At 41.6% G+C, this 22,275-nt stretch overlaps 1 protein-coding gene across 4 annotated transcripts in view; it reads right to left on the bottom strand.

Moving 5' to 3' along the window:
- Positions 1-549: 549 nt before the first annotated feature.
- The window catches only part of nfatc2a (nuclear factor of activated T cells 2a), a 33,829-nt gene continuing 12,103 nt past the window's right edge, over positions 550-22,275 (bottom strand). For 2 of the 4 annotated variants that reach the window (XM_032520864.1, XM_032520862.1), the window contains exons 7-10: positions 20,666-20,721; positions 20,406-20,538; positions 18,912-19,652; positions 8,345-9,574 (exon numbers count right to left, since the gene is read on the bottom strand). In XM_032520864.1, coding sequence (XP_032376755.1) covers positions 9,519-9,574; positions 18,912-19,652; positions 20,406-20,538; positions 20,666-20,721 — 986 coding nt within the window. In that variant the 3' untranslated portion in view covers positions 8,345-9,518. Of the gene's footprint in view, positions 562-8,344; positions 9,575-18,911; positions 19,653-20,405; positions 20,539-20,665; positions 20,722-22,275 lie in introns of those variants that run through there. The other 2 variants (XR_004332719.1, XM_032520863.1) reach the window with 2 other exon arrangements.

Here is a 22,275-nt window from a genome sequence, read left to right as displayed (position 1 = left end):
AGAGAGACAGAGAGAGAGGGAGAGAGAGAGAGAGAGAGGTGGAGTGGTTGGTTGGTTAGAGTGACCGAAAGTATCTGTCCATTATGTAATGTCCTCTGCTTGCAGTTGTTGTTTTGGATTGACGTTTAATGCACAATGTGTGCTTGTGGACTAATTAACTTTTAAAAATACCAACATCCAGATCCAACTTTAACTTAGCAACTAACTAACCCCCAAAATATCTCCTGAGTGCAGCCAGATGGAAAATAGATGACTAGAGTATGAGGTCAAGTCACGCCCATTATGTGATATGTAATTGGCAAAGGAATTTTAAGCAGCACCCAATCATATTTTGTATCTAAAAGGACTTGAAGTCAAGATAACTTGGTTGGTGTTAAAATTCAGCTGATTAAAGTTACAGTGTGTAGTTTTTGTCGCCCCCATGAGGAATTCAAAGTAATGACAACAAATCTGTCGGCGCGTCCACTTGATACAAGCCTTCCGTGATCGCGCACCTACCCCTCCTCCCCTCCCACTCCACACAGTTGCTAGTAGCCAAGGAGGACAAGCATGATTAAAAAACTTGATGGACTCTTCAGAAGAGGTCATTATCTGAACTCGAGCTTCTACGCGGGGAGTCACCGGACGCCACAATCTCCTGAACACAGTCACACTGAGAGATACAGAGAGAGTTGTGTGGAGTCTTAATTAGCTTTGTAGCAACTCATTTGGCAATGGTGTGAATTTAATGGATGTTATGCACTAAATCTTTAAAAGCAAATGTGGGCTGAAAACGCCACCTAGGTATCCTTGCAGTGAGGCCTAGGACTGCTTTAAGATTAAAATGGGATAAAGCATTAAAAGCCAGGTTCTTTTTATCGGTTTTGACTCCCAATCCTTTTAAATTTGACTTGTTTTTAGGATCCTGGGCAGAGGAGGCCAGCCCAGACGCACAAATCCCTTGTTGTTTTTACTTTGCATTGTTTTAGATTTGACGTAGCCGTGTTCTGACTGTCTGGACTTGAGTGTTGGTATTGCTGCTGCTGTTTCTGTTGCTTGTGTCTCTATGCTTTGTGCTCCTTGTGTTCCCCCTGTCCAGTCACATACACACTGGATGAAATGAACCACTTCAGATGTAAAGTTATTCTTTGTCAAAATGGCGCCAAAATGAATGGCAGTCAATGGGATGCTAACTGCAGGTGATGGCTTCGCAGCATTAAAATGGCGCCATGGGAGCTGTGGTTAGAGAGGAGAGGCTTACCCCCTTGGCTCAGTCACACATTCTTTCCTTCTTCTCTCTGGTTGTCACCTAAATGGTCTGATCACTCCGCCACAGGTGGTTCACATTCACCTTGATTAGGCACAGGGGCGAGAAGGTCAAGTTAGCGTCAGCTACACAAATCAAACACAAAATAAAAGCATGCAAATCAAACTTGCAAAAAGGACAGGCTCTGAAAGGTCTCCCCTGGAAATTCCACGTGAATAATCAAGAGTTTTTATGTGTGTTCATATTGCCTACATGACGATACGTTTCACATTTGGATTGTGTCCTGATGGAGCAAGCCTAATTCATCGTTCCCAAAATCCTCACAGTGACCATGAGTCGCTCTATTTGAAGTAATTGGTAATTGGTTTAACATTTTCCAACAGCCTGTGGCACTGCTCTACTCTAGAAGATGACAAGCAACCACCATCTGTCTTCATTTTCCAGCCCCGACAAAGATGAAAAGCTCCCTCATGTTGTCTTCTTATGTTTCTTATTTTTGAATTTTGGGTTTGAACTAGAACATGTTTACATGCTTTAATGTTAAAAAAGCATTTCTCTCTATTTGAATATACCTGTTTCTCCATCCGTCTAAAACGCTCTTCAAGCCTGTCTTTTTATGCCCCCCCCGCCTAAAACCCCAGTCTACTCTTGTCAACATTTCCTGGTCTTCCATATCTGCACGCTCGGAGTCTCATGTCGGATGAAGCCTAACTGTATATGCATATATACATACATATGTATGTATGTGTATGTGTGTGTGTGTGTAGATATATGTGTACACATGTATGTGTGTATATATATGTGTGTGTATATGTCTATATGTGTGTAGATATATGTATATATGTATATGTGTAATATATATGTGTGTGTATATATGTGCAGATATATGTATATGTATGTGGATATGTATAGATATATAAATATATGTACATGTATATATGTATATATGTGTGTATATACTTATATGTGGATCTATATATATGTGTGTGTGTATACTGTGCAGATGTCCTGATGGCTTGTTTAAAGGCACAGTTTCTAAGTATGTTCATTTCACTGTGGAATTAGTGTTTTGAGACTTTCACAGTATTTAGATATTGTAGCACCTCCACCTGCTTAATAAAAAAAAAAAGACATGAGCATCCCACTTTTTACAATATGGGACCTTTGATAACCACTGCTTGCTCCAGATTTTCTTCCAATATTTCTTGCGTGTTGGAAAATGCCTTGGCACTTTTAAACACAACAGTACAAGGCGAGTCTCCAAATTACAGTGGATATCCTCCTCATACGCCTTGTTGAGGTGATTAATACATTCTGAGACAACTGCCAACGTAAGAATGTTCCCTGATGTTGGATGTTTGATTGGTGTGCCATGGGGATTTAAATTGAGAAACCTATCATGGAATAAGCAGAGACACTAATTTCTCCATTAACAATGCAACGTGACTGTAAGATACAGTATGTTTTGTGTCAAGTGCGAGGTTGTCATTATACGCATGGCACAATGTTCACAGATTAGTCGACTACCTTGCTTGCACCCACACAAACACCCACCTTTGATTAAAGGCAACAAGCTCCCACCCGCTGGTACTGTAGCTACTGCAAGTCCTTCTGGGAAACAGGAAATTACAGAAGGTACAAAGTGAAGTAGCAACATGAGCTACGTTTAGGGGATCTGTGTGCAGCAGATGAGAAACTACCTATAGAAGGTATCTGATGTCTGATCACATCAGCATCACACTGGGCTCTATAGGCAAAAATTTGCCAATGCAGCAGCTTTACAAATTTCATATCCACCTTTTATTAACAAACCAATGACTTCTATTTGAAATGATGCCTTTATATAAATCCAGAGATTTTCTGTAGATATTACCAATTACTCCGCTGTCAGGACTGGACTGCTGTGAAAGGGAAGCATTATGTAAACGCAGGAACTCTGACACTAAAGAAATGATCTATGGAGCAGTGTGTTGCTTGTGTTGTTGGTGGTGGGCGGCAGCTGTATTTACCACTGGAGCCTGTTGTTTCCTGACTTAATGAGCATGAGGGTCTTCGGAGCTCAACTCAGAGCAAGAGTGGGATTTTCACCAACTGGTTATAATAATAATAATAGTCATAATCACAAACATAATTATGATAAACCATTCGAATGGTTTGCACGGCTTTCTGCACTCTCTTTGCTTTTGTTATGTCACTGTGAAATGGAAATGTGGAATACTGACACAGAATCGAAGCTGCAATTGTGACATGTTGTGAGTTGATAAGTGGATGGCAACTCTGTATTATTGCTGTATTTTCAATTATTGTTTTTATTACTGGTTCTGTCTTGTGTTACCTTTATCCTAATGTGGCATTCCTCCAGAAATGGAAAGGCTACAGACATTGATTTACCAATGTACACGTATGTATAATGTATATATGTAACGGTAAATGCCCGATGACGGGTCCACTGTCATACAATAAATGTATATATATTGTATATATGTAAGGGTAAATGCCCGATGACGGGTCCATTGTCATATACGTATATATATATTGTATATATGTAAGGGTAAATGCCTGATGACGGGTCCATTGTCATATATGTATATATAATTGTATATATGTAAGGGTAAATGCCCAATGATGGGTCCACTGTCAATATGTATATATAATGTATATATGTAAGGGTAAATTCCTGATGACGGGTCCATTGTCATATATGTATATATAATGTATATATGTAAGGGTAAATGCCCAATGACGGGTCCACTGTCAATATGTATATATATTGTATATATGTAAGTGTAAATGCCCGAGGACGGGTCCATTGTCATATATTAATATATAATGTATATATGTAAGGGTAAATGCCCTGATGACGGGTCTATTGTCATATATGTATATATAATGTATATATGTAAGGGTAAATGCCCTGAGGACGGGTCCATTGTCATATATGTATATATAATGTATATATGTAAGGGTAAATGCCCAATGACGGGTTCATTGTCATACAATGTATGTATATATATTGTATAAATGTAAGGGTAAATGCCTGATGACAGGGTCCATTGTCACACATGGATATAAAATGTATATGTCCGACGGGTCTATTGTCAGGAATGAATGGACTTTCACTTTGGACAAAAGTGGTCGTGTTTTTACCACACCTGCTGTTGTAAAGCTCTTTTCGTCGTATTACCCACTGTAGATTATAGAGTTAGCATCCCAAGAGGTCAGAAAGTCACTATGAATCTGAAAAACGTTCATATACAATAAAAGAATAAGATACAGATGCATTTCAAGAGTTGACTACGGTAACTAGCCTACTTTAATGTGAGCTCAACCCCACCGGGCTGCCACTTGTGTCTCTGCTGTGTCAATGTGTAGTATCATTTTATTTTATTTTTTTAACCCTATGTCTGCATTATAGCAATCTTGTACACTGTATTTAGGATTTGAAGAGTTATATCTGTTTTACTGCTTTTTATGTTTGTACTGTTCACTGGAATCTCATTGTTATTGTTGTTTTTTAGGTAGACAATTTTAAGATGTGTCCAGGGACAATGGATGAAAAAAAGCCTTTTGGCTAATTCTGGTGCATTTACAGCATTAATACAGTTAATTAATGTACACTGTCCCTGACAAATAAATAATATAATAAATAATAAAAAGCCAAAGCATTAGGCTGAGATTGTTGAAGCAACCAACGTAAAAATAACTTAGATGAATATAGCGCATTATAAAGAAAACAGTAGGCCAACACAAACATATGTGCTGGGGGGGGAGGGGGGGGTAGAAAGGATTTCCCACCATTGTAAAAGAAACTGCTGCCAGGACAACTCCAACAACCACAAGGTTGGATTATGACTCTTTCTGTTCTGAATTTATTAATCCATGGACTTTTTATCTTTGGAAAAATAACTTCCCTCTAGCAGAGAAAAGCGATAGCAGCACATCTATATCTATAAATCTATAAGTCTGTATACAGTAATTCAACCAGGCACTACCAGCTGGAGATGAAGAGGCTTTACAATGTTTGCTAAATCTGTTTTTGGGCCTTTGTCTGCTCCTATATATAATCCCCATGCTTCTTCCTGAGCCAAAAGAGCCATAATTCAGGCTTTTCTTTTTAATGTCTTCATAAATTGCACTGAATGTGTCTGCCTTAAAATCTATTTCAGAATGTCATTATGTAAGGTTAAATACGCTACCGTGGTATAAATGCTAAAATGCCTTCAGAAAAGCTAAATAAAGCGCACAGCTGTTTTGTCAAAGACGCTTTTGTGAGCTGCTGGCATGTGCTTCATTAGCCTACATTCAATTTGCAATTCTAAAGTGAATTTTCCAGTTCCGGGGTAAAAAAACACAGTATATTCCCGTTACTCCACAGAGGAAGCCCTTCTGGATCAGTTAGTGTTTTTCTCTTGATTCCAGTGTGCTGCTGAATCCCATTTACAAGTTCTTGTCTCCCCCTGCAGGGCGTCACCTCTCATTTTTAGTTTCCTCTTGTAACACCAGCTGTCACTGTAACACAGGGTATGAACACACAGTCGACTTGCACATCAACAAAACAGACTACAAAGATGAAGAAACGGGTCTTTTTACGTGAAAGAAACGCAGCAGATTATCATCATTTATCCCAAAGATTGACATTTGGATGCAAGTTCTCTCCATCTGTGCTCCATAAATTCAACTCCCTACATTCAGAGGGGAATTTGCACACTTGAAGCCCAGGAAACTGACTCATGTCTCCAAGAAAAGGATGTGGAGTTTTTCAGAAGTGTCAATGTCACCTTTATTCCACACAAAGCGCCTTGTTGCTCTGCAGGTCAGACAGTCACTTTTTCATTTTGTATTCCTGTTCTAACATCATATGGAGGAAATAAAGGTCTCTATAACGAGTAACACAGGACATGATTAGTTCAAATCTGAACTAATGTGCAGGATTCAATTTGAAGGGTTTGTTAAAAAAAAAAGTTATGTTGTGTAGCGTGGTGCCCTTTGTGCCGGGATGAGCTCAGACGTTTTTTCTTTTTCTTCTCATAAAAGCGAGTTGAATGAAATGCCAAGCTCATCATGTCCTTCATTCTTGTTCGATTTCAAACTCATTACACCACCCGGGGGTAAAGGGCGCGTGAGTCACGGTGGCATATCTGCCCGAGTGGGCCGGGCGACGCGGCTCACGCACCCAGGCCCACGTGCTGCTTTTTCACCCGCGGTGATGTCATCCCCAGAGACTTCCTGAACACAAGGTTCATTCACAGAGCCCTCCTCCCTGACACGGGGACCAAGCACCAAACAAGCTGGCTCCATGGCAACTGCAGCCTCCGGGCATGCTAGTCCCCTTGTCCTTATTTGTTATTTAAGGGAGGACTGATGGGGTTTGGAACTGTGTGTGTACTGTACACGGACACGTGCGCCTGTGTAAATACCTTAACTTGGTCTGATTATTTTTTATGGTAAATTCTATAAATGATAAACAAACATGTTGAGTCTCCTGTGAGTCTGTCTGCTCAGGACATTTGATGAGTCACTGTCTACTGTGGGTCTACTCCCTACTCATCATAGGAAGGATAGAGAGTAAAGAGACACCTTGGAGCTGTCTTTAGGGGGGACAGGGTCAATTGTAACAACTCAAATTGCACCAATCACAAATGAGACAAACTCATGGAACTCTGCACGTGCTCTGTGGTGATCCCGCTCGGCCTGCCAATGGACAAACAGATGTCTCACACATGTCCAAATGTTTCTGCCAAGACAACAATTTTACAATTTATTATACAGTTTAAAAGATACAGTATTAGGGGACCACTAAGGTCTATATAAAAGAGGACTCAGATACAGTATTAGGGGACCACTAAGGTCTATATAAAAGAGGACTCAGATACAGTATTAGGGGACCACTAAGGTCTATATAAAGAGACTTCAGATACAGTATTAGGGGACCACTAAGGTCTATATAAAAGAGACTTCAGATACAGTATTAGGGGACCACTAAGGTCTATATAAAGAGACTTCAGATACAGTATTAGGGACCACTAAGGTCTATATAAAGAGACTTCAGATACAGTATTAGGGGACCACTAAGGTCTATATAAAAGAGACTTCAGATACAGTATTAGGGGACTACTACGGTCTATATAAAAGAGACTTCAATGCGGGTGCTTTAATACTGATTGTAGAAATGACTTATAAAGTCGTTTTTCGGGGGAGGGGTTTCTCAGTAGAACACAGATATGAGTTACCTAGATAAAAAATTTAATCCAAAGAATTCAAGAGGTTTTTGAGAGTTGATATTAAAACCATAATTGTTATAACTGCCCCCGGTCTCCCCTTACTGCACACACTACTATCTGACAACCTTAACTGTTCTGGGATCAGGAGCTTCAACCCATGAGAAATATTAATTTATTCATTCATGGGAGAAACTGCAGAGGATTGATAAATAAAAACAAGAACAAGGATGCATATGGTTATTATTTATTACTTTTAAGGATACAAAAATAGCATGAGACAGAGACTTTGTAGCGTGTAGACTCAAAATGAAACAAATACATGACATCTATCCACACAGAAAATACAACAAGAAAGTTTTAATAACACTTTCATTACCAAGGATTGTAAAATAATAACACACTAAACAAAACTTTAACATATTAAAAGTGAGACTTTTGTCATAATTCATCGTAGTAAAACAGATACAAGATATGATGCTAAGTATAACATGGCGTATATTATAAACACATGTAAAAGGTACTTGACAGACAACAAATTTTAGTCTACTTAAACTTTATTGTATCTAATATTTACAGAAAAGGGAAAAATGATTTAATGTAGATTACATTCAGGAAATGTCAAATACATTGGCTCAATGAGAAATATCATCAATACATCAATATTAGCTCTGCTCATTTACAAAATCATTATTTCTATCAAAACAGGTCCATATCAAATATTAAAAAAAGATTTAAGATTCAGTCTTCCATTTTAACTTCTATTATGTATTTTACCCCTTTATTTCACCTTTTTCCTCTTTTCAATCATACAAATGGCACTTTTAATGTGAAATATTTAAAAAGTATTGTTTTAATAACCACATTATTTCTTCATCAAAGCACACATACACACCGGGTTTCCCTACTGTGCTTACAGTGTGTATAAATATAATATGATGACAATAACCGGAAACAGAATGTATGCTCTTTACATCAGCAAGCAGCCATGGAGCACTGAGTATACTGATTGTCATTATGCATAAATTCATACTATCACAATATGAACAGGAGAAGCTTTGGAATATTTGGTTTTGAGCCGATGTTATTACAATCATCTTTAAGAGCAATAGAAATAAAATAGACAGACATAGAGCAAGGAAACCATTTCAAAAATCTGAGAGTACAAAATCTCTTACTTCAGCTGGCACGAGCCAGAGTTAAGATACATTTTTAAAATCATATTCAACGCAAGATTGAAAGATTGGGCGTAGAAAGCATTTAAAAACGGGCCCCTGTGGAGCCACATCGGCATTATAACCTGAATATAATGCAATGTATTTTCTAAAAATATAAAACGGTACATTATTCACATGACTCAAATATTATATGTATAAAAAAGTAATAACATTGACCCCCTGTTGTTGAAAACAGTGCATATTAGGAGGCGTCACAATAGTCAACGTGTGTATGGTTAAGGCAGTGTGCGCTTCACTTCCATTAGAAAACTGCACTTAAAATGAGATGATCAGCATGAAAAGGCAACATTTTCATGTAAAACAGATGAAGTTACACACAGTGTAGTACACACTTTGTGCAAGAAGAATAAAACGAGCTGTTGGCCACAAGACACATCTGATGTATTGTAATTGGGCGGAATCTTTGGTAGGAAATACAAGCTGTTGACCAACCAAAATCAAATTTGAGCTTATGTTACATAACTGTCAGTCACCGGTATGAGGCACACGTGGAAGGCAAACAGGTGAGTTTTATATGCTTCATTTTGTTGCATCTGTGTACTTCTCTGTAAAAAAACTGCTTCCAAACTTCAATTTCCCCCCCAAAAAAATCTAAAACTTAAGGCGCGTTTGCCTGTTTCTCATTGGTTGGTTGGAAACCTGCTGCTGGGTGAAAGAAAACGAGGAAGAGTGAATTTTGGTGGATGTGCATCACCAGTGGAAGGTTGAAGACTGTGTGTGTGTGTGTGTGTGTGTGTGTGTGTGTGTATGTTTGTCTGTCTGTCTGTCTGGAGGGGGGGGGGGGCGTTGTTGTCATTTCCTGCTCCGGTCTGTCCTCTATGTCTGCCCTCTGGCCTGAACGCCCGTCAGATCCTTTCTTATGATCTCATTCACTGAAAAACAAAGAAAGAGAGGGTTGTTAGACAGCAATGCAATCACTTGATAATAATAAAAATTGATTATAGCACTGAAATACTGCCGACAGAGAGGGTCAGATGTGTGTGTGTGCGGGGCGTGGATGGAAGGCACACAAAGGCTGCGTTAATATTGAGTAACCACTAGAGGTAGAGCAATGCTAGAGCTCGTTGCTTGGATGGTTGAAAGTGTGTGTGTATACACATCAACAGAAGAGGAAGGGGGTTGAAATGGAAAATGTCTGTGTCATTGTTTTAAAAATAGAACCACGATGCGCTGGGTGGGAGGCATGAAGCCTGTGTAAAGCACTCGGAATAAAATTTGAATTAAATGTTGAGATTCTTTGCATTTGCCAACATGTAAGTATTTCAAGTGTTGTGGACAGTACATGCTGAGAAAATAACCTGAAGAGGAAGTGGAACTACCTCTAACTGCCCCCCCCCCCGTGTAAACACAAACACAACGTCACATTTATAGTAGCAGGTAGTGGTAAAAGAAGTATTCAGTTCCTTTACGTAAGTGTTAATACATTGAAACAGACAGGTAAAAGTCCTGCGTTGAAAATGCTACTTAAGCAAAAGTATGTAAGTATCATCAGAAAAATGTACTGTACATATAGTATTAAAAGTAAAAGTACTCAATGCAGGAAGGAATAACGGGTCTGCAGATAAGCCACAGCGTCTGTGTGGAGATCTGGTGTTTATCTGGGAGTCCAGGCCTGGAGGCCTGCTGGGCGACTGTCTGTGTGTGTGTGTGTGTGTGTGTGTGTGTGTGTGTGTGTGTGTGTGTGTGTGTGTGTGTGTGTGTGTGTGTGTGTGTGTGCGCGCACACTGAGACTAGGAGACGTTATAGGCCAGTGCCACTTCCACTGTGCATCGGGGAACCCATTACAGTCGATGAGTAACATAAGTATGTCAAAGTGGGCCAAAAAACCTTTTTGCCTGTAACCAAGCCACTACACAGCATATCGTGTCTGGGATTTTGTAACCATGGCTACGCTTTGGTAAATGGGAATAAAGTGCGTGTTAAAATGGGAATATCAGCAATGATCGTTCATTTAACAGTTTGTAAAAATGTCCCTGGCATACAAGTTTTGCCGTTTCTCTTGCCGAGTTTACACTAAATATGAAGCTACAGCCAGCAGCAGATTAGCTTAGCTCAACATCAAGACTAGAAACATAGCATAGCTAGCTTGGCTTGTTTTTGAAAATAAACTAAAATAATGTGTTAATTAGTGAGCTTTTTTGGACGGAGTCAGGCACTTTCCCCCGTTTTCAGTCTTGAAAGCATTAGAGCATAACTTTTGATATTTCCCCGCGCAGAAACTCGAGTAAAGATAATGACCTCTTCTGAAGAGTCCATCATGTTTTTTGAATCCTCCGTGTCCTCCTTGGCTCCTAGCAACTGTGTGGCGGAGGGGTGGGGGCTTTTCGCAATCACGGAAGGCTTGTATCATGTGGATGCGCCTTCAATTTAGTTACTTAAAATCCCTAATGGGGGGCGACAGAAGCTACACACTATAGCTTTAAATTAAGCTAATTGGCTGTAGTCTCATAATCAACACACGTCTCATTCATTTCTAACTCTTAGCAAGAAGGATAATAAATCAAACTAATCCTTTAAACTCAACAGGATTAATGAACGATGACAAATTTTAAGATTAGAGAAATTAAGATGATTCACAACTGAAAGAACCACCAGAATACTAATGGTTGCTGCCTTGCACGGCCTTATTTTAGAGGTAGACAAACTTGGTTTAGTGTTCTTGTGTGAGCTCTATTTTAAGCCTTGCTTTGCATAGTGACAAACTTAAAACCTCTCACTGATCACTGTTTGCTGTATTCTCGGGTCGGGTGGTTCTCCCCCTCCATTCGGCGTTGGATGCACTGGCATCTTTTTATTTCTAAGGCAGTATTAGGACTTCTTCCTCCTTATCTGATCACTTCCATCCCCCCGAGGTCTACAGGGACATGTCACCTGCCCTCACAGGATCTGGTTTTATTGACAGTCCCTGAAACCCACACTGACTTTGGCAAAAAGGCTTTTAATATTGCAGCACCATCTGCATGGAATCAGATTCAGAATGAACTCCAGTTGAAGGAGTTGGTCTCACTTTAGTCTTTTAAAGGTTTTTTAAAAGGACCTTGCAGAAAGGCTGTTTTTTATAATGACATTGTTTTTTGAATATGATGAGAGAAAGTGTGTCTATGAATGTACTTGATTTATTTATTTGAAACCGCCCTGCTGCCACTTGCCAGGACACTCTTGTAAAAGAGGTTTTATATCCTGGTTGAATAAAGGTTTGAATGAATGAAAGGCAAAGGGTGCAACTTTTGTAACATGTAAAACTCTCATCCACACCTCAACTGTAAGCAGATGAAATATTAAGCAATGGGACAGACATCCTCTTCTATCCAACGAGCCCATCTTTGTGTGTCTCTCTTTTCTATTTGATCATTTGCAGATGTGAGAGAGAACCGTTACCATTACAGCAGCTCAACACTGAGCACATTTTATAGCCAGAGCAGCACCTGAGGGTGCAAAAACTGCAGGAGCAGCCAAACCGGGCGCTCTGCCGTCGTCACAACATCAGCGTGCCTGTTTATTTTAGTCTGTAGTGGAATTCCCTCTGACACCTAACGCCTTAAAGAAACCTTCATCTGCCCAATGGTGCCACAGGACTTTTTTTTTTCCTGAGCATAAAACAAGCTTAGAGAAGCAGCGGGAGCGCCGCAGTGGGACAACACACAGTGGGGCTTTGCTGAATCTAATGAAGGGTTGGCACGGACCGGCTGGTTGAGGCTGGCCTAGGGAACACTCGGGCTAGTCTGTTCAATAGGTGAGTGTCTGGCTCCTGAGTTCTGCACCAATGAGATGCACTGTTTACCAAGCGACTGGGAGAGGAGAGAGAGAGAGAGAGGAGAGAGAGAGAGACACCCTGTACAGTAGCTAACTCAGCCGGTGCACACTGCCTGTTGGCGACCAGGACTATGTGTGTGTTTGCATCTGCAAGTATTTGCATGTTAATACAGTATACGTGTTTGTGTGCAGAAGGGTGTACAGTATGCTCAGGGCTGATGAGGGATTGTAATGACAGCATGAAGCTGAAAACCAAAGAGAAAAAAAAAGAGAAAGTAGAGAGAGTGGACGCACAGCTAACCACCAGTCTCGCCACAGATCTGGTGTGTCAATGCTCCGGTTTGTCTCCAAATAATACACACATGCACAGTGAAAGAGTCCCTGGTCCTTGTTATTGGTCCTTCTCTCTAAAGATTCCTTTCTTGTATAATGTATATATGTAGAAAACTAACTTTGTGGGTTAACCCAGATGAGCTGACGAACACATTTTACCCATTTTAGGGGTATAACTCCAGGGATGGCAATGTCCAAGATGACCAAGGAGCTGGTGGTGGATCTAAGGAGAGCCAAGGCAGCAGTGAGCCCTGTTTCCATCCAGGGGGTCAGTGTGGACATCGTGGAGGACTACAAATACCTGGGAGTGCACTTGGACAATAAACTGGACTGGGCCAAGAACACTCAAGCCCTCTACAGGAAGGGCCAAAGCCGTCTCTATTTTCTGAGGAGGCTGAGGTCCTTCAACATCTGCAGGACAATGCTGAAGATGTTTTATGAGTCTGTGGTGGCCAGTGCTATCCTCTTTGCTGTTGCATGCTGGGGCAGCAGGCTGAGGGTAGCGGACGCCAACAGACTCAACAAACTGATTCGCAAGGCCAGTGACGTCGTGGGGGTGGATCTGGACTCTCTGTCGGGGGTGTCAGATAGGAGGATGCTGTCCAAACTACATGCCATCTTGGACAATGTCTCGCACCCACTCCATGGCTTGCTGCTCAATCACAGGAGCACTTTCAGTGACAGACTCATTCTCCCAAAATGCACTACAGAGCGCCACAGGAAGTCATTCCTGCCTGTGGCCATCAAACTTTTTAACCTCCTCCCTAAGTGTCTGACACACACACACACACACACACACACACACACACACACCACACACACACACACACACACACACCACACACACACACACACACACACACACACACACACACACACACACACACACACACACTTAGAGAGGTTGAAACTGGACAATATTATCTGTATTATCTGTTTTGTGCAATAACACTGGCCTGACATGTGTGCAATCTCAAATACCACAATTATTATTATTATTATTATATTAACTTTTCACCATTCCAAATCCTTAATTATGTGAATTATGTAAATAATGTATAATAACCTTCCTTTATGTAATACCGTACGTATCCAATTCCTTATATTTCTTTATTTCTTGTATTTCTACTCTATTTATAATATGTGCAACTACAACACAGAGTTTCCCTTCGGGGATCAATAAAGTATTTCTGATTCTGATTCTGATTCTGATTCTGATGTCTTGGTTGGTTGGTTAGTTGGTTCGTTGGCCAATTCACCACTTTGGACTAAAAATATCTCAACAACTACTTGATGGATTGCCATGAAATGTGTACAGACATTCATGGTGCCCAGAGGATACATTCAAATGACTTTGGTGATCCTGTAACTTTTCCATAAGGTTGACATTTGTTGTTTTGAGGGAAATGTCTCAACAACACTTTGCCGGATTGCTGTAATATTTGGTACACACATTGATGTTACCCTCAGGATGAATTGTATTAACAACGGTGATAACCTGACTTTTTAGTTAGCGCCACCAACAGCAATACTTCGGCCTATGACCAAATACCTGCAAAGCTAATGTAAATGTGCTGTATTTATGTAGCGTTTTTGGAGCTCATTAGCTTATGTTAGATGGTGAATAAGGTAAGTATATTGTATATGAATTGTAAAGAAACTGTGAACTTTGGCCTCCCTGTCTTACAGTGCAAATGTATCAGGAATAAAGAATGGACTGAGGGAACGTTTACAGCAACTGATGAATCCTGAACTGTACATATGAGTTTTGCTTCATAGAATATCTTTAACAGGCTGACAAAACCAAAATCTACACCCATGAATACACTAACTGTACACTGTAAATGTATCAATATAAGTGTCTAAAGTAGGATATCAAACATACGGCCCGCGGGCCAGAACCGGCCTACCATAGGGCCAGATTAGGCCCACTGAATGGGTAGAAAAGTTTAAAAATTGCAGAGAAGTAATTTTCCACTTCAATGCCAGTTAATATCCAAGGTTTTTCCTGTAAATGTATGGCTTTAATCTTAGAAATTGGGATTTATTTTTTCCTGGAATTAATAGCCACCTCCCCCCACTCTGTTCCTACAATGACCCTAATACCAACATTGCCAACATCAGCCTGACAAGATAGGGTTTCTGATCTTGCAGAAGTGGTTTTACTGGTCTACTTGAGATCCAATCGGGCTGTATGTGGCCCAAGAACTAGAAAGAAAACACGCCCCTGGTCTAATGCAGTTGTCATGTTCTCCTCAGTACAGCTGAAGCCCCGTCTGGATACAGCTAGGTTGTGTATTTGTTCAAGCCTTTCAAATGGGATGGAAGTGAGCTGAGACTAATGCGTGTCCAGCCGGCTGTTGCTGTGTGCTTTATCTCTCCTGCCCCTGGTCTCTACCTGCTGGAACAATTCCACCTGCTCCACTGCCTCTGGGCTTTATTCCACACCCACTAAAACTGTCACTCTCAGCGTTCTCAAACTCGGTGGTAGACGTTCTGGACCTTTGTGGTCTAAAAGGTAAGAGAGGTAGGGGCTGTGCAATTTATTAAATTCTTATTGCAATTTCGGCTCCTAACAATGATTAATTTGCACATTACATTTTGCAAGCAAACTCTTATTTTGTCTTGGGTTCTGAAGGGGAATTCAAACAGAAAAAGTATAAAAGAGAAATTTCACAGTTCAAGGTGTTTTCACTGTGGATTTGTTGAAACTGTTTCACCGTTTTTTTTTCCAATAAATGCAACATCTTTCCAAAAGTCAATGAGTCATTGTGTTCAATAATCGGGATTTCAATGTTGACCAAAAGTAGCCCAACCCACAGGTATCTTTTTATCAGTTTAACAGATTGATATTTGTATTTATCAACACACATTAGCTAAGTCTCCATCCATATGTCAATCAAATTATCTGAAGTTTGGTGAAAAAAAAACTCATGTGAATAAATCTGGTGAAAGTGTGTTTCCATCCAACGGCTTTAAAGCCAATAAAAACCTGGGGATGACGTCACATGACGCTGTTTTGCGATCAAATTAGTATATGGAATTGATTTGAGACATTTTAAGGTGTTTCCATTCATTTTCGCACTGAATCGCACAACATTCAAACAACAACAAAGTGTTTCTAGAGAAAATGGATCCCGTCTACCATCACATGATCAATATGGGACAAGTTGTAATAGAGCTCATGTTCCAGCTGATAGGTCATATCAAGCTATAATAAGAAAACAACCACGCTATCAACACATTGCTATGACGACGCAGATGCAACTTGTCTTTTATTGTCTGTCCGGCACCGCTGCAAGACTCTTTTTTTGAGACACGTCTTACTGTCTGCGTCTTCCATTGACTCCACAGGACGTCCCACGGCTTGTCCTAACCTTTTTCCGTCATTTTCTTCACGAGTTCCTGATCAATTAAATCCAGAAAGTCTCTCGTCTCCTCGTCCGTCCACTTCCGTCTGTCTTTGTTGACGCCCGCCATGTGTGCAGACAGAGGGGAAATACTGGGGGAAATGAACTAAAACTTCTTCTTCTTCTTTGTTTTGTGGTGGGTTGCAACCATAAGATGACTTAAAACTTAAACGCAATTCATTATTTATTCGGCAAATAACGTTTCCATCAGCGTTTGTCACGTAAGCCGTAAGTCGATAAAGATCAAATCCGATGAGACCGAACGTATTTCCTTTGAGTGCATGAAATTACATCAAATTTTACTGTTTCCATAAGGCATTTTTCATTCTATATCACTTAATTTGGATAAAACATGTGGATGGAAACATAGCTACTGTCTTGTTTGAGCACCAAATGGAGGCATGGGAACTTGTGTGGGGGCTGCAGATCCAAGCCCTCTGCGTGAGAGATGACGAGCCACGTTTTAGCACAAAACGCAATACCTGACTTTCATTTAACACTCTTCACTAAAGTTGACACAGTTCAGACATGTTCAGATGTGACAGTTATCGACCACAACACTGGGACGATACCAGGATGTGGCATTACCCGGTTTTCACAAATGACTACAGACTGAAACACATGTATCGATGAGTAATGTTGACAATCTCACTTGGGTGAAAATGTGTTTGATGGTTCCAACTTAAGAGATTGTTTTTTGTCAGGATCAACACCTTTGCAGTCAAACACTGGGGGGGATTTTTGACTTCCCTTATCTTCTCAGCCTGTGTCTGAAAAAAATGGGTTTTCAATATCGGGAAGTCCCCTATTTTTCTCACTGATGTGTCGATAAGTAGATCGTACAATGATGTGGGTGGATGGATTACCATCATGCAACTGGTAATGTGGTATTATTCTATTTTAGTTCTAAAATTAAAAAAATCACCTGCAGTTCTCAGGATGAAAGAAGGCAATTAAAGTAGCTGCTAATTGAGCTTTTAGTTCGTTTTTTACAAGATTTAAAAACTGAAATGGGACAAAGATGCAGAGGCACTTAAGGACGCATCATCTGACAATGGGTAGGGCTTGGTTTAAATTATCTTTGAGCGATCTGATATTGATTCATAAAATCCAGAAATCCATCCTTAAATAAAAGCCTTAACACTATGAATGAAGTAAAAGGTACTTTATGCAAACTATTTGAGGGTCAGTTCTTAATGTGAACATTCACCTGGTGCATTATGAAAAATATCTTTCTTCTTGCTTGTACAACTTACAGCAGAAGTTCTCAGATGATTTCTTTTCCATGCAAAATTGGCATTGTGACTGAAATTTCCCTCACCTAATTGCCACATCGGGACCTTGTGAATTGGACTCTAATCGATTTGGGAAATCCTTGGCGATGCCCATCCCTAAAGATGGGAGGATCAAACAGGAGGCCCAGTTTGACTGGTCCTCTGACTCCATGTTAATTCACAACCACATAGCACTGTTGCTGTTTACTGTGCAGGGAGACCCTGCAAGTTCAATCCAAGAAACACACATTCCACTGCTGGCCCTTTTTCTTCGTTTCATTTTTTCCATCATGCACACGCACACACGCACACACACACACATTTCCCTTTTCCTGCGAACTACCCTCCACCCTGCTGCTATCTTACAGGGATCAGGCTGGATTTCTAGAGGAGAGCAGCTGCAAATAGGACGTTCTTGTGCCAGATTGGCAGAATCCCGCGGTCGAAAAAAAAATATATATAATCCTCTGGTGGGTTCCCCCACAGAATCGAGGGGCGTAAGGCCAAGGAGAAGCCCCGGCCAACTATAACAAACAAAGAGGCTTTCCCCAGCTCTCCCAGGCAGCCCGTTCCACTGTTTGACAATGGTTGCCATGGAAGTTGTTTTTCACTTTATAACAGTGTCAACATGTCCAGCGATCAGGAGAGTGACAATTGTTTTTCTCCCTCCCTCTCTGTCCTTAATGCAAGAGAGAGAGAGAGAGAGAGAGAGAGAGAGAGGAGAGAGAGAGAGAGAGAGAGAGAGAGAGAGAGAGAGAGAGAGAGAGAGAGAGAGAGAGAAGAGAGGAGAGAGAGAGAGAGAGAGAGAGAGAGAAGCTGATTTCCTGATGTGTGGCGTGCCAGACAAACCCAAAACCAGAAGGAACACTGTTGAATGCAGCGGCGTGATGACAACCTCAAACTGCCTTTAAAGCTCACCTTGCTGACACTAAAGATTAGAAAAATACAGCATCACTTTCAGAGGCTTTTTCTTGAAAAAAAACCAATACCGTTTAAAGAACCTTTAACCAAAGTAAGGAAGAGGTTTAACCTCCCGCCTGCTGCTGGATGTGGCCTGACATTCATTCTGTCAGAGGGTAATGGGGTTGACAAGCGTAAGTATAAACACATGACTCATAATCCCTGTTATTTCCACCTTGAGTGGAACATAATTCCAGCTCCTGTCGAGGATTGTTTTAACAGTGTGAGCCTTTTCTGTAGGCTTTGATACTACAGCATGTCCATCATACTGTAAATATCCTTGAATTGTTCTCAGGAAAAGTCAAATCTCTGTCAGCGGGTCTTATCGTCGATCTCTTTCATTAAATGGGAATTGTACATATTCATCACTCGTCTGCCTGCTTATTTTTTTTACCCCATTACACACATAAGACACACACTGTGACCACATGTTATGTTATGTTATCCCACTCACACGGAGTATAAAAGCATGAACTTACACTCACCATCATCTAGGTAGGCCTGGTCCAAGTTCTCCTCCTTGACCGTCACCCTCCTCTGTCCGTCTCCTGGAGCCTCCATCTGCCCCGTGCCAGGAGGAGCCCGGCCTTTCTGCTGCGTCTTCTGCGCGTATGGCTGCTGTTGGATCACGGTGGGATAATGCTGGGCAGGGTGGTTCACAGCCTGGGCCTGGGCCTGGGCCTGGGCCTGGGCCTGGGCCTGGGGGGGTGTGGGCGACTGGGAGGCGGCTGCCTGTGGGGAGTAGCCATCGCAGTAGATGATCTGCTGGCTGTCCGGCTGCGGAGCAGAGAGAGGTTGGGGCTCTTCTCCTCGGAGCAGGTGGTGGTTGATGGGGGAGAACTGGATGATGGAAGGGTGCTGGCCTGCACCGATGGGACCTACAGACTGAGCCGGGGAGCCCGTGTGGACCAGCACCGACCGGTGGGGGTCAGGCATCATCCCTCCAGTCTGCTGATAGAGGCCGGGCCCGCCGCTCAAACTCTTGCCCCCACGGGAGTAGACGATGGCTGGGCTGTGCTGCTGGAAACGAACGTCTTGGCTGGGGAGGCTGGAGCTAAGACGCTGGTAGGCCATGCCGGAGACCAGGCCATTGTCTGGGTGGAGGACGCCACGCGGGTTATGGAAGTAGGAATGAGGGGATAAGCCCAAGATGTGAGGCATGGCAAAACCCATGTGGTCCGCTTCATACTCATCTAGGGGCTCTGTCTTGATGGATGGAGCTGAAAAAAAATCAAAGAGATGAGTGCTTTTTGTGAGCAATCGTTTTTTGTTATTTACATAAAAATAATATAAGCTGGGAGTAGGCCACGGGGAGGACCCAGGACTAGGTGGAGGGATTATATCTCCAACCTGGCCTGGGACGCCTCATGATCCCCCAGTCGGAGCTGGTTGATGTGGTTCTAGAAAGGGAAGTTTGGGGTCCCCTGCTGGAGCTGCTGCCCCCGCGACCCGATACCGTATGAAGATGGAGGGATGGATGGAATATAAGGGGAGGTTACAACTTAACAGATGGCTAATTATCCTCACAAATGTATATGAATTGATCCATATAAAACCAGCTATCAACTACATGAGGAAACAATAACACAAAAGCAATAAAATAGATTTAAGCATGAAAACAATTTAATAAATGGATAAATAATATTAATTTCTGCCTCACCCTTCCGCCATCCCTAAAACCCCTCCCTTTGGATTGAATTTGGACGCTACCCTGGTTCTGCTGGTCCATATTTGCTATGTGTATGAAGTGGAGAAGCCATCTTTGTATACTGACCCAATGTGGAGCTTTCCATCTGCGAGCCATTAATCGTTTAGCAGCTAACCATTCTGAGAGGAAGTAGTGTGCACTTTAAAAAGCATTACCTACTGAGATTTCTAGTGAACTCATAACATTAATAATAATTGTTAGCACTTTCCATTCAAATCCTACGCTGTGATAAGCATAGCAAAAAGAGGCTGAGCAGCATTCTTACATGCCAGTGGTGTGTAGGTGAAATGTTGAGGCTGGCTGCGCTTCCTCTTGCCGTTGATGACGTAGAAGTTGACTTTGACAGAATGGCAGACAGACGAGTCTCTGTAGGACGGCACCTCGACAAACAGCATGCTCTGCAAGACAATGCACTCTGTTCTCAAACAGTCCTTATGGGTTGAACTATGAAACGTGACAGCTGGCCCGTGTGGTGTGTTTTACAGGTATCATACAAGTATGTAACAGTTGTATTATAACACATACAGGCTGGCTCTTGTCTTTGTCCACTGTTGCTTCCATTTCCCAGATTTGCTGCCCATCTAGAAAAGAAGAAAACGAAAGAAAAGTCGTAAACAATGCGGCAATTAACTCTGCAATGAAGTCAGTAAGGTTGAGTGTTTCAAGATGTACTAGACTAGAAGTCTTCAGCCTTTAAATTTGGAAATTGCTAAACACGCAATCACCTTATTCAGAGTTTTTTGTATTTTAAAAACAAATTAATTTCATTTTGATATCATTCAAATGCAGTTATATGTAGTACATTTGTAGCCTTTATCTTACAATATCTGATTTCAAATCCATGAAAAGGCCTCTTGTTGCATGTCACTTTTAAAACCACTTCCTCTTACACCACCAAGCACAGCTAAAGACGATCTGCGGGTTTACCCCACACACGTAGTCATCCATTATTAATCGGAGAGACACATGGCTGTGTGTAGTTCCTGTGTGCTCTCCAATGCAGCGCTGACAGAAACAACATTAGCAGGGATGTAATGAGAACCGCAGGTTCTGCTTTCCGTCCATAACGATTATGGCACATGTTATGTTACATCACACTTCTTCAGATTACATGTAACCTGTCGCTTAGGTTGAAAAAGTAGAAAATGTGCTGGTGACTGTAAACTCCACATGCCCTAACACATGATAGGACATGTGCTAGTGTTGCTGTAGGTGGGAAAGCCTTTGACAAATTAAAAACACATGGCTTAAATGAGTCAGCAGGAGAAAGGGGGATTCCACACATCGCGCCAACTTTTCTTCTTTTTCTTCTCAATAATGTATTTTTAATGATCCACTCTCTCCACATGAACGTGATGACTTTCTGCTTTCTTGGTGTTTGTGTTTGTTTGCAATGCTGCTCTCAGGGATACCCCTCTGGGGGTAATTGTGTGTGGAGGTGGTAAGGGGGAGCGAGAGAGCTGGAGAGAGAGCCTGAGCAGGGGGCGCCTGGGAAGCTCACCTGGTAGAATGGTGCCCCATGTATAGAGGCTCAGTCCTTGCCGCAGCAGCTGCAGGTTCAAGTCCGACCTGGGAACCTTTTGCTGTATGCCAGTCCCACTTTCAATGGCTGGGTACCAAATTCCATACTTTTTAGGCAACAAGCAAATTTTGAGTATCGAAAAATGTCTTGTAGCCAATTTCAATACCTGTCATCAGTGAGTCAATAAGCATGCAACATGCTCCTACCAAGCTCTAATAATGTTTGCGATTGGCTGTCTGACAGAACATGTCGGAGAGACATGCAGGAAAAACTCTACGTTACTGGGCTCACGTAGTACGAGTTGAAAAATGAGAAACAAGATTTGTGCCGTAATTATGTAATTTTGTATTTTCCTTCCCTCCGTACAACCCTCCCTGTCCGAGCACAGGAGCCAGGGAAGCTCCAGCCAGAGGCAGCTGTCTCTCATCCAGAGGGATTTCACAACTGCACGGCTCCAGAACATTGTGTCATACAGAAACTCTCCAAAACAATGGCAATCCCTCCACATCGGATTTCTTTTTTTCCGACTCTATCCATTACTATTTTGTGTGTCGTAACACAGCGGCAGGGAACCCCGGAGAAAGAGAGAGAGAGAGAAAAATGAAAGCAGCCA

Source organism: Etheostoma spectabile, chromosome 7 (genome assembly GCF_008692095.1).
Source record: "Etheostoma spectabile isolate EspeVRDwgs_2016 chromosome 7, UIUC_Espe_1.0, whole genome shotgun sequence".
Classification (NCBI taxonomy): domain Eukaryota; kingdom Metazoa; phylum Chordata; class Actinopteri; order Perciformes; family Percidae; genus Etheostoma; species Etheostoma spectabile.
This window is presented reverse-complemented; position numbering and strand designations above follow the sequence as displayed.